A 13,971-nucleotide genomic window follows, 5' to 3' on the forward strand; every position below is an offset into this window, starting at 1 on the left:
ATTATGTTTACAGTATTACTGAAAAGACTACTGTTATACAGATTAGATTATACAATAATATTTATTGTATGTGTTTTCTTTTTCTTGTTGCATAGGGTAAATCTTAAATATATATGTTCTGAATATGCACACAGTAAAACAGCACTAAAAAAAAAAAAGAATGATTCTAACCCCTGTCAAGGTTCCTTCCCCACTCTGAACTCTAGGGTACAGATGTGGGGACCTGCATGAAAACCCCCCTAAGCTTATTTTTACCAGCTTAGGTTAAAACTTCCTCAAGGTACAAACTATTTTACCTTTTGCCCCTGGACTTTTATTGCTGCCACCACCAAGTGTCTAACAAATATATAACAGGGAAAGAGCCCGCTTGGAAACTTATTTCCCCCCAAAATCCTCCCAAACCTTACAACCCCTTTCCTGGGGAAGGCTTGATAAAAATCCTCACCAATTTGCATAGGTGAACACAGACCCAAACCCTTGGATCTTAAGAACAATGAAAAAGCAATCAGGTTCTTAAAAGAAGAATTGTAATTGAAGAAAAAGTAAAAGAATCACCTCTGTAAAATCAGGATGGTAAATACCTTACAGGGTAATCAGATTCAAAACATAGAGAATCCCTCTGGGCAAAATCTTAAGTTAAAAAAAGACACAAAAACAGGAATATACATTCTATTCAGCACAACTTATTTTATCAGCCATTTAAACAAAACAGAATCTAACGCATATCTAACTAGATTACTTATTAGCCCTTTACAGGAGTTCTGACCTGCATTCCTGCTCTGGTCCCAGCAAAAGCAACACAGACAGACAGAACCCTTTGTTTCCCCCCCCCCCACCCCCTACAGCTTTGAAAGTATTTTGTCTCCTCATTGGTCATTTTGGTCAGGTGCCAGAGAGGTTATCTTTAGCTTCTTAACCCTTTAGAGGTGAAAGGGTTTTTTCCTCTGGCCAGGAAGGATTTAAAGGTGGTTAGCCTTCCCTTTATATTTATGACACCCTTCAAAATGTCTCTTTCAAGTCTCCTCCTCTCTACCAATTCCAATTACTGCCTAGGAAAATAATTCCTATCTATACACATTTTTCTTGGTTTCAGATTACAGCATTGCATAGACATATTGTGGACAGTTCAATGGGTCATTCTCTAGTACTTCCTTTCACCTTTATTACACTAATTCTGATTATTAATAATTTATTATTTTTATTGTGGTAGCATTTCGGAGTCACAGCCAACATCAGGTCCCACTGCATTAGGCACAGTACAAGCACATAGTAAGAGTCATTGCCTGCCCTGAACAGCCTATAACTGAAATGGACAGGATAGACAAAGGGCAGGAGAAAGGATGTATTATCTCCATTTTACAGATGGTAACTGAGGCACAGAGAGATTAAGTGACTTGCCACATTCTATGTGATATTTCAGTCTGATTTGGCAGTAAGGCTTGTGCCATCCTTTGCTAATGTAACATTGCCCTTCCCTTGCTGTTATACACAATTCCATACAATTTAAACTACAAAATTTGCATTTATGGTATTGTTAGACTCAGTCTCTCAAGCACTAAGGATAATTAAACATGTCATTTCCTACAGTAATAAAATAGCTTCCAGCAATTAATAACGTGGGATGGAAAACAAAATGGAAAATTAAACTGCTTTCAAAAGTCAATATTGAATGAAACAAGTTACACAAATGATATCAAATAAAAAATTCAATAGAAGTTCTATGCCTTTTAGCTGTAGGTTGGGCTAGAGGACAGAGTTAGGGACATGGAACCAGGAACAAATGAGTGTCAATCCAAACTCCATCACTGACTCAATGTGTTCCTTTGGGAAAGTCACTTGATTAGAAACAGGCTTTCTATTCAAACAAAGGTTCTAATACTTATTTACCTCACAGAGTGAGGTGAAGATTGTTTTATATTTTCAATATTTTAAAATTTCTCCAAAGTCTCTATCATTTCATCTTTGTCATCCTCAGAATGGTCTCTCACATGAAGAGTCAACTTTGATTCTACAGGATGGAGAACTAAAATGCAGGGTGATCCTACACGGTTTTCTTTTTGAGAACCAATCTGACAGGCTTTCAAGAATCCAATTTGTGAGGCTTTTACAAAGTTTAAATTATTAAGGAGAGGGCCAGGGGTTTTGCTTCCTTCCCTAAGAGGTATGACTAGTTAATTGGCTGAATTTGTAAAGAACATCCAAAGAATTCAGGCCCAAATCTCACAAACTTACAGACATGCTTAACTCTGCACTTTGACGGTTTCAGAGTTGCAGCCGTGTTAGTCTGCATCTGCAAAAGGAGGACTTGTGGCACCTTAGAGACTAACAAATTTATTAGAGCATAAGCTTTCATGGGCTACAGCCCACTTCATCAGATGCATAGAATGGAACATATAGTAAGAAGATGTGTATATATATAAAATACACACACACACACACACATATACACAGAGAAGGTGGAAGTTGCCATACAACTTCTGCACTTTGAGTAATCCCACTGATATCACAATGTGTAAGGTTAAACACATGCATAAATCTCTAAAGGACTGAGGCCTGAATTCTAAAGTTAAACACATGCATAAATCTCTAAAGGACTGAGGCCTGAGGCCTTTGTGAACTCACTGGATAATCACACCTTCAAGGATCAGGTAACCTAAGAGCATGAGTTCAGTGGTACAATAATTCATAGATTTCTGAGGCCAGAAGGGACTATTGCAATCATCTAGTTTAACATCCTGCATAATACAAGCCACAGTACTTACCTGAATTAATTACTGCCTCAATTCCCATTGCTGTGGTTGAACTAGAAAATATTTTTTAGAAAAATATTCAATCTTGATTTTAAAATTACCAGTGATGAAGAATCCACTGCAACCCTTTGTAAGTTTTTCTAATGGCTAGTTACCCTCACTGTTAAAAATGTGCACCGCATTTTCAGTCTGAATTTATCTAGTTTCAATTTCCGGCCACTGGATCTGGTTATACCTTTGTCCGCCAGACTGCTCTCCAGTTTTTGTTCCCCATGTAGGTACTTATAGACTGATCAAATCACCTCTTAACCTTCTTTTTATTAAGGTAAATAGACTCAAGGAACTAAACGTCTCACTATAAGACATGTTTTTTAACCCTATAATTATTCTTGTGACTTTTTCTGAACCCTCTCCAATTTTTCAAAATCCTTCTTGAATTAGGGACACCAGAACTGCACACGGTATTCCAGCATTGGTCGCACCAATGCCATATATATATAAAGAGAGAGAGAGAGGTAACAAACTGCCTATTCCCACTCAAGATTCCCATGTTTATACATCCAAAGATCGCATTAGCCCTTCTGGTCACAGCATAGCACTGGAAGCTCATGTTCAACTATTATCCCCCATGAACCCTACGTTGTTTTTTTTTTCTCCAGAGTCATTGCTTTGCAGGATAGAGTTCCCCAATTCTGTAAGTATGAGTAACATTCTTTGTTCCTGAATGCATGGCCTTACATTTGGCCATCTTGAAACATATATTGTTTGCTTGTGCACAGCTTTAACAAGTGATCCATAACATGCTGTATCAGTGACCTGTCTTCTTCATTATTTACCACTCCACCAGTCTTTCTGATGTCTGCAAAATTTATTAGTGATTATTTTATGTTTTCTAACAGATTATTAACACAACTATTAACTAGTGTAGGTCCAAGAACTGACCCTACTAGAAACACATCCTTTAAACTATGATTTCCTCTTTATAATGACATTTTGAGACCAATTAGTTAACCAGTTTTTAATATATTTAATGTGTGCCACGTTGATTTTGTACCATTCTAGTTTCTTAAACAAAATCTAATGTGGCACCAAATCAAATGTCTTACTGAAAGCTAAGGACATTAAATCAACAATACTACCTTTATCAGTCAGACCTGTAAACTCATTAAAACTTTTTATCAAGTTTGTTTGACAAGTTCAATTTTTATAAGTAACCATTTGAACAACTTACCAAGTGTTGTAGTGGAGTCTTCATTACTGGCAATCTTTTAGAAAAACATCTTGATTTAAAGCTATACTATAGTTCAAAATGGAATTAATTCAGGACATCCTCTTTCCAGTGTTATAAAGGAGGTTAGATTAGAGGATCACAATGGTGTTTCTGGCCTTATAAATGTATGAATAAATCCATGTTGATTGGCATTAATATTACTACTCTTTTTATTAATTGCTATCTGTATGAGCCATTCCATTATATAGCCCAGGATCAAAGTCAGGCTGACTTTACCTGGGTCACCCCATTTAGCCTTTTAAATATTGACACAACATTAGCTTTCTTCCAGGCTTCTCGAATTTCCTCAGAGTTCCAGGAGTTATTGAAAATCAATATTAATGGTCCAGAAAGCTCTGTGGCCACCTCTTTTAAAATTCTTGGATGCAAGTTATCAGAACCTTCTTATTTAAAGATGTCTAACTTTTAGTAGCTGCTCTTTAACATCTTTCTTAGTTACTGTTGGAATGGAAAGAATTTCATCATATGATGAGAATATCATCTAGCTTTTTCTCCAAATACAAAACAAATTTATTGAGAAATAAAAATATTGAGAAAGTATCATTTATTTTATTCTGCCAGAGGAAGGCCAAGTTTGAATCAAGGAAAAGAGCGATGTTAGACTGAGGAAAAAAAAGTGCAAAAAACAGAAATACCCCACTTCAGCAGAAATGAGCCATAAGAAACAATGTCAGCAGAAATGGGGGTTTGGAGCTTTTCAGATGCCCTCCCCACTCCCCTTCAATATGGGGATGGGGGTGGGGGTAACTCACTCATGTCTCATCCAGAGGCATACTGCCATTTGGGTGGCAGGAACAAGGGGTATTACTCTAGTATTTCTTACACAAATAAAGAAGGGAGAGGAATGAGCGCCTGAATGGGAATTTTGATCTGACTAAGAAACTTCCCTTTCCTCTGCATTGTCTTGTTTTCTACCCCCACACAGAACCTTATACTCTTTTTCCTTCCCTCTGGTGCTCTGCTAACGGTTGGCGAGGAAGAATGAGAAAACAAAATGCTTGATCTCTGAAACACTATGCATACGTGCTGCAGTGACAGTAGTTTATAAATATTTGTATTGAAGTTTCTCCTTTCATTTTTATGCAATGAAAAAAACAAGCTAAAAAAGCTAGTTTTATAAAACTGCATGTTTAAAAAAACTAGTTCTATTTTATGTAGGTACTTATACTCCATCCATCACCATGGTACTGACCACTTAAAATGTTGAATGACCCTAATCATGAAAACAAACTGAATTAATGTATCAAGCAAAGTAATGGATGATAGTCATAAAAGATTTAACAGTAAAAACTGGCAGTCTATTTACAAGAGCCACATTTTTCCAGCAAGATGTCATCTTATCCTGCAGCTATTTTCTCTTGAAATGGACACACATCAACACTGTGTGGATCTGGAGAAGTTAAAATCAGGATCTGAACTCAGTGGCTTGGGCACATCTCTGGCAGCTTTCTCAAGTGGTACGATATGAATTATTTCCCTGCATCCACTTTTTTACAGCTGGGATAGAGGCTTTGGATTAATATACTGGGATACATTTTAATGCCACAAACAGTGCTCCTCTCAGAAATGTGCTTACATCACTTCTGAGAAATTACTGGAGTCTAAATTTTGCTGGCACACTCTGCTCTGGCAAAGGACCCCAAAAAATAAGAGTGTGGGGCGAGGGTGTGCGTCAATCCATAGCTTACCTGTGCTGCTAGCTTGCAGCTGCTGCTATGTTGCTCTTTTCCAATAATAGAGCTCTGCCGGAAATTTAGGCTTGATCCACAGCTGACTGAAGTTAATGTAAATATTTCCATTGACTTCAATCAGCTTTGGATCAGACCTTTAATAGTCTAATAGACCTCTGATAGTGTGGCTGATGTTATTAGGCCCTACAACCTATCCTGAAGGATGACCCAACACTCTCACAAATCTTGGGAGACAGGCCAGTCCTTGCCTACAGACAGCCCCCCAACCTGAAGCAAATACTCACCAGCAACCACATACCACACAACAGAACCGCTAACCCAGGAACCTATCCTTGCAACAAAGCCGTTGCCAACTGTGCCCACATATCTATTCAGGGGACACCAACACAGGGCCTAATAACATCAGCCACACTATCAGAGGCTCGTTCACCTGCACATCCACCAATGTGATATATGCCATCATGTGCCAGCAACGCCCCTCTGCCATGTACATTGGTCAAACTGGACAGTCTCTACGTAAAAGAATAAATGGACACAAATCAGATGTCAAGAATTATAACATTCATAAACCAGTCGGAGAACACTTCAATCTCTCTGGTCATGCGATTACAGACATGAAAGTTGCGATATTACAACAAAAAACCTTCAAATCCAGACTCCAGCGAGAGACTGCTGAATTGGAATTCATTTGCAAATTGGATACAATTAACTTAGGCTTGAATAGAGACTGGGAGTGGCTAAGTCATTATGCAAGGTAACCTATTTCCCCTTGTTTTTTCCTACCCCCCCACCCCCGACGTTCTTGTTAAACCCTGGATTTGTGCTGGAAATGGCCCACCTTGATCATCATACACATTGTAAGGAGAGTGGTCACTTTAAATAAGCTATTACCAACAGGAGAGTGGGTTTGTGTGTGTGTGTGTGGGGGGGGGGGTGGAGGAGAGAAAACCTGGATTTGTGTTGAAAATGGCCCAACTTGATTATCATACACATTGTAAGGAGAGTGATCACTTTAGATAAGCTATTACCAGCAGGAGAGTGGGGTTGGGGGAGGTATTTTTTCATGCTGTGTGTGTATAAAAAGATCTTCTACACTTTCCACAGTATGCATCCGATGAAGTGAGCTGTAGCTCACGAAAGCTTATGCTCAAATAAATTGGTTAGTCTCTAAGGTGCCACAAGTACTCCTTTTCTTTTTGCGAATACAGACTAACACGGCTGTTACTCTGAAACCTCTCCAGCAGATGTCAGCGAAGCTTTGCCATTTTATGGCAGGGCTGACAAGATTTACACCATTCCCACATGGACAGAAGTCAGATGCAGAAAAAGGAAAACTTACCTTTCTGCATCTTCTATTTACCAATCTTAGTCATTTCTAAGTACCCAGGAGGGTTTCTACTGTGCAGCTAGGGACCCTGCATTTCATGAACACAGGGTCAGAAGAAAACAACAGGTGTGTGTGTGTTGTGGGACTGAAGGAGGCGTGGCTGTGTAAGGGAGATTCCAGGACCTGCTAGTAGACACACCTCGGCTAGCTTTTAAAGCGCTAACCAAATTGATCAAGAAGTCCTTGTCTTTTTAACATTTATTTTTTGCAGTGCTGATGTCCTGTCCCTTAATAAGTCTTTAATTACCCCTTGGCCCAGCTCCACCTGCAACCATACCCAGCATTAGTTCAGAGTCAGTTATCAGTTTAAGAAATTAATCAGCTTTTTACCCTCATATTGTCTCCCTTTAAGGTCAAGGGACCTTAGAAACAAGGAGGAAGAGGATATTACAGCTAGAGGTGGGTTGGTGTTGGGTGACACATAAAAAGCAGCTGATAGCTTATGTATGCAACTCTGGAATTCTGTCCCAAGGAAACATGAGTAAGTCCAAACCCAGCTATGTTTAGAAAGAGCTGCAAGATGCATCCTTTGCCTAATCCTTCTTAATTGATTAAATCCTGATTTCATAACACAGCCAACTGGTAAATTTGCAAGGAGCAGGAGCGCATGGTGTTTGGTAGCTGTTAGTGAGATCTTAAATGTTCGACATTCACTCTAGCAAAAAGCCCAGAAACAAGAGTTACATGTGATTAAGAAGTTTTCAAAAACAAACAGAAACTTATAAATACTGGTGTAATGTGGGCACTCTGCAATGACAAATGTAAAAATTCAATATATTCAATTACAGAATTTCAAGTGAGTCGTTATCATTTTATTCTAATAAAAGTGTCTAAGCTGTAAATAGCAATAGAAATGTGAAAATAGTAAATCAAACACAGTAAAATGCTCAAAATGTATTACATATACTATAAGCCTTCTAATTTATTGATATCAGATTTCTTCAGTATACCAAGAAAAGGATAAAGATTTTGCTTGAAATCTTAAGATTGCATTTAAGATAGAGCGGTAAATATTCTCTCTTTGGACCCTTAGAGAATTTTAAAACATTCCATCAGATTAAAATTACTGAGAATTAGCCTTTTGCTTGTATTTTATTCATTTTTTTTGGAAGAGTGGGTAAGTAACCCATAAAGGAAAAGACTCTAGTTCTTGAATTATGCAAATATAAAGGAGAAGTATCCTCAACTTGACCCTTCAGTTGCCAAATTTTCCTGTTGTCCTTCTGACAAATACCCAATTTTGCCTCCAGCACCTTCTCAGAAGCTCACCTCCCTGAAGTACCAAGATGCCAAATTCTCCTGGGCCCTACAAGACAGGTTCATTAGCTCCAGCTACCAAAAATCTCCAGCCCCACTCCATAATCTTCAATAGGACAATCAATAGTAAGAGAAATGTAACTATTTGCAGGCAGTCAGCCCCCAGCACAAGTGATTTTTAAACATTTCTGGTGGCCCTACTGCTCTATTTGAAAATTGCATACAAATACTTAAAAAAAATAACTAGTATGGCATATTAACCCAGATAGCCATGAAGAGCTAGGCCCCCAAATGCACTGATCTCTGGAGCCTAATTTTAAGACTTAAAAGAAAATGAAAACACACTTTAGATTATTTTCTTTGTTCTACTTATTCTCATTATGTGCTTTTTTGCTGGTGGGAACTTCAGCAACATCCTGGTATTCTTTGTATTCTGTTTTCAAAATTAATAACATGGAAATCACAAACAAACTCCACATTCAGAAAAACAGAGTGGAAAACAGCCCAGATCTTGAACCTTTAACTAAAGCCAAATCTTAAGTCAACATTGCACTATTGAACAAACATCTGAAACAGTTTTTCTGACTCAAGGCGGATTGTCATTGATAACTAGTCTCTGTGATTGATAGTTATCCTGGTCAATAGTAAAAAAAAAAAAAAAAAATCAATACATATGGTTCCATTTTCAGCTTCAATAAAGTTGTAACCAGAAGGGAAAATCTTCATCCCTTTCCTTGCTTTATAAAAAACCCACTGACATAAGTTTACTCAAAGGGTTTGGAATGAAAATCAGATCATTTTCCCTTTGCTCCACAGATCTCCACGTATTATTGAAAATCACAAACCTCACTGAACTTCAATGAAGCAGGAGCACTACTGACTGTGTAGATATATTAAGTTCTGGACAGACTGAACTGTTGACCTTTTTTGCCACTAAAATATCAGTTAATGATAAAGCTCAGCTGTTAAGAGTTACTTAGAAGCACCAGCCAATGTAACAGAACAATTTCTAACGTACAATTGCTAAAGCATGCTAAATGGACAATTTAAAAATACAGCATATTTTATGTCAGCCTAACACAGGAAAGACAGATTGCACACATGCTCTGATGCCAGATGATATCCTCAAAAGGAAAATCTCACAGGAAGACACCCTTGCCTTATTGCTCAGTTAGGTGTTAGGATTGCTTCCTATTAAAACAGCATCACACTTCCTTTTATTTTAAAATGCTTATGTGAGCAATAATACAGCGTAGTTATACTGCAGGAATCACCCACTTCAGGTGCATTGTGAGGAATGAGATGAGGACAAGTGCCCTCAGTCACCAGAGGCATGTAATTACCTCTCACCATATACACCTTGGAACACATTACTGCTCCTAGCAAATAGCTATAACCTGCTTAAAAATGAAAACAAGACTGGACCTGTGCTCCAAGGAAGGGTCATTTTAAAAAGAAAGTCTAGTTCTGATTAGTGTGGTTTATATTCTCATCCTAGTTATTTAAAAATACTCAGTTGTATCATATGTATGTCTGCTGAGTATTTAATTGCCCACATATGGGTGTGATCTGGTATATTATATTTTCAGTATAATGCAATCACTAAATTTAAGCATAGGAAAAATCATCTATCAAATTCCAGCTACACAAATAATTTAATTAATTTTGTCTGGCACCTTATAAAAGTCCTCCAGAAATCATTGGTCACTGTTTAAACTCACTGTTCAGAAGACGCAACTATTCATTCAACCACTCTTGCCACCTGATAACTACATCAGATGCTTGATGCCCAAACTTGTGCAATCGTACCTCAAATTCCACAAAATGTAAGATGTTCTGAAGTGAAACACAGTCTACTACATCAATAGCGTATTATTCCGAAATGTCATGGCATTTGTAAATTCTAAACCAACAATGTGTAAAAATCATCTTCAATCTCCTTCCAAAATAAAGCAACTGTTTGGTCTTGTGGTAAAATAGCCAATAGCATTTTACTAACATATTATTCCTGATAATTCAATGTTACTTATCACCAGTACTTAGAGCATAAACATTTAAAACCCATCCAGTGAACGTTCAGTAATGTGTTTCTTATCCACACAGAAAAGCAAGGTAGTTTCACACTGACATATCAAATACAGTGACTGAAAATAAATGATATTACGTGGGTAATCCATTATAACTTGTTTCAAAATTGAACCTAAAGCTTACAAAACATACAGAAAGACAGAACTGACAAAAGGGGAGTAAAGATAGCTGTCTTAATAATAAGCAGTCTTGTCTGAAACAAAAACTAGAATTTTCCAAAACAAGGTACTGCAGCTAGTGGAATATAATACAGCATAGTAAGCCACCTGACAAGCGTAGTAAGCCACCTGACAGTCACCAAGCTAACACTACTAGCAAAGGATATATCACACTGCTAGCTATTTCATTATTGGCTTTATTCTTGCTTTTTAAATTTTTTTTTTTTTTTGAAGAGGCTGATATTGTGTTGTTTGCTTTCTAACAGACACACACTTCAGATAGATGTTTATACTGATTTTGCAAGTTTTAAAATGACCACATAGTTGCAAAAGCCCAAACGAAGCCCTCCTGGAAGAGAAATACCTGTCTTCACTATTATGGAAGATGGATGAATGGAGCAAAGACCTGGAAATCATATTCTAATCTGGATCCTGTCAATGACTCACTATATTACCTGGGGAAAGTAACAACCTCCCAGGGCCTACAGTTGCTATCTTTCATTAAAAAATAGGTACCTGTGCTATTGTGGCATCAAAACCACTGCAAGCTATATTGCTTATTGTTTTGATGTTTTAATATTCAAATCAATCGTTACTTGCACAAATGTTTATCACATTAAGTATTATTTTGATCAGTCATTCCAACAAACTCATCAAGAATATATATTTTATTTTTTATAAATGTGTGTATTTTCATGCTTTAAAAATTATACCACTTTGTTTCCCTTAAATTGGCTAGCTAAAGGGATGTCAGGCCTCTAATATACCATGATCTCTCTCCTCTTATCTTTTTCATATTAGGCAGCCTTAGTTTTTCACATATTAGGAACAAGAAAGTATACCCACCTGATGTCTGGGAAGAGATTCTAGGTTGTGTTGCCTTAATAAAGAAGCTGCTTCAAAATTTCTATATTTTTGGAGCAATGTCTAAAATATTTAAGAGAATTGAACTGACACTTTAATCTAGACTAGACTTCAATAGCTGTTATCTGACCTGAGACAGACGCATGAATCCCTTCACTTTTCAAGAGAGGTATATAGTAAATTAGAAATAAGATCGCCTATTTCAAAATTGCCTGCAGTTTCAGAATTGCTTTAGGCTGAGAGCTTGTTTGTTTAGGGAATTAAATAAGCAGAATGCTTCAGCTCCCAAGAAATGCAGTGTTTAGTTTCAAAATAAAACAGTATCAATACAGATGGTCTAATTTTCTGGAATATAAACTCACTGACCTGGTCAAGTTGAGCACACTTATGACATTAGCTCCTAACTCTGGCGTTGACCTTTTTCCATAGTCACTGAACAGAATGATCACACATACTAAAACAAGCAAACAAACAAAAATAACCTGTCCAGTTGGAATCCAGGCCTAATTTGTGAATGGAGATTTCATTCTAACACTGCTCTCACCACTATATAAATACAGAAGACTTAGAATTAAGCAATGTGACTGTCATTTCTTACTACATTTTAAAAGTAATTTTGAATAGCATGTTTACCAGCTTTTTTGTTTACATTTGTCTTAGCCGGGCTTGTCAGCTGACACATCCTGGCCAGCCTCTCTCAGCTCGCTCCTTTTCTGCCAGGGCATCTTTTTAACTGATCAGGGTCTTGCAACCTTAGCCTTGGGAGACTAAAGCACCCTAGGTCTCCACGAAGCCAGCTAGGTAAATTCTCTCACCAATTGATGGCTCAGCCATTGTTTTAACACCACTGAAGTTGTGTACTGGAGAGGCTGTTTTGGTAATTGTTTTACCTTTCCTGAGTTCCTGTATTTTATAATTCCTCCATTAGATCGTCCTTTGATTTAACTATACGCATTCAGACATTTTGTCACAGCTTCCTAGCTTCCACGATCAATAAATGGAAGCTTAAGTAAGTTGACCCCAACAAGGTGGCACAAACAGAATATGGGGGCCAAGCTGGCATAAGAGCTTTCAGACCTTTGGTGGTACTGGGGAAAGGAGAACAACTGCTATAGTAACACCATCATTACAGTGAAAACAAACTTGCAAAAAAAAAAAAAGAGAGAGAGAAAGAAAGAGAGACCTCACCTGCACATTTGGTTCTGGTGATAAGCGGTGGTCCTGGCTGGCCTGTTCCTCCTTCTCCTGGCCTGGTAAGGAGGACACGAATCTCATACTCAGTGTCTGGGTCTAAGTGCCATAGCTTATAAGTTGGTGCATTTACAGCATGGGTTTCTGTCCAGGTCCCAGATGTCATCCGGTACTCCACTTCTTTCAGAATTATAGGCCCATCACCAATTATGGAATTAGCATTCAGCTGAATCAGCAAATATGTAGGCCCAACACCAAGTAACTGGGGGGGTGCTATTGGTCGAGGTGGTTCTGTAAAAAATTCAAAAATACACATTGAATAAAACCAAACTTAGAAAGATCACAATATTATTATAATATATGTACAGCTAAAGGCCTCTTCCAACAAGAAGTGTCATCCTGCATTTGTAGAGATGCCAGAACTGAATGGACTATAAGGTGGATAGAAAGTTGGCTAGATTGTCGGGCTCAACGGGTAGCGATCAATGGCTCTATGTCCAGTTGGCAGCCGGGATCAAGTGGAGTGCCCCAAGGGTCGGTCCTCGGGCCAGTTTTGTTCAATATCTTCATAAATGATCTGGAGGATGGTGTGGATTGCACCCTCAGCAAGTTTGCAGATGACACTAAACTGGGAGGAGAGGTAGATAACGTTGGAGGGTAGGGATAGGATACAGAGGGACCTAGACAAATTAGAGGATTGGGCCAAAAGAAATCTGATGAGGTTCAACAAGGACAAGTGCAGAGTCCTGCACTTAGGAAGGAAGAATCCCATGCACCGCTACAGACTAGGGACCGAGTGGCTAGGCAGCAATTCTGCAGAAAAGGACCTAGGGGTTACAGTGGACGAGAAACTGGATATGAGTCAACAGTGTGCCCTTGTTGCCAAGAAGGCCAATGGCATTTTGGGATGTATATGTAGGGGCATTGCCAGCAGATCGAGGGACGTGATCGTTCCCCTCTATTTGACATTGGTGAAGCCTCATCTGGAGTACTGTGTCCAGTTTTGGGCCCCACACTACAAGAAGGATGTGGAAAACTTGGAAAGAGTCCAGCGGAGGGCAACAAAAATGACTAGGGGACTGGAACACATGACTTATGAGGAGAGGCTGAGGGACCTGGGGATGTTTAGTCTACGGAAGAGAAGAATGAGGGGGGATTTGATAGCTGCTTTCAACTACCTGAAAGGGGGTTCCAGAGAGGATGGATCTAGACTGTTCTCAGTGGTAGCAGATGACAGAACAAGGAGTAATGGTCTCAAGTTGCAGTGGGGGAGGTTTAGGTTGGATATTAGGAA

The 13,971-nt window shown here is 38.4% G+C and overlaps 1 protein-coding gene across 3 annotated transcripts in view; it reads right to left on the reverse strand.

Annotated features, from left to right (window-relative positions):
* PTPRK (protein tyrosine phosphatase receptor type K) overlaps positions 1-13,971 on the reverse strand; it is a 576,923-nt gene that overhangs the window by 199,109 nt on the left and 363,843 nt on the right. For all 3 annotated transcript variants that reach the window (XM_074948398.1, XM_074948399.1, XM_074948400.1), the window contains one exon: positions 12,675-12,968. In XM_074948398.1, the coding sequence (XP_074804499.1) occupies positions 12,675-12,968 (294 nt within the window). The remainder of the gene's footprint in view (positions 1-12,674; positions 12,969-13,971) is intronic.

The sequence above is a fragment of the Natator depressus genome, chromosome 3 (genome assembly GCF_965152275.1).
Source record: "Natator depressus isolate rNatDep1 chromosome 3, rNatDep2.hap1, whole genome shotgun sequence".
Lineage (NCBI taxonomy): Eukaryota > Metazoa > Chordata > Testudines > Cheloniidae > Natator > Natator depressus.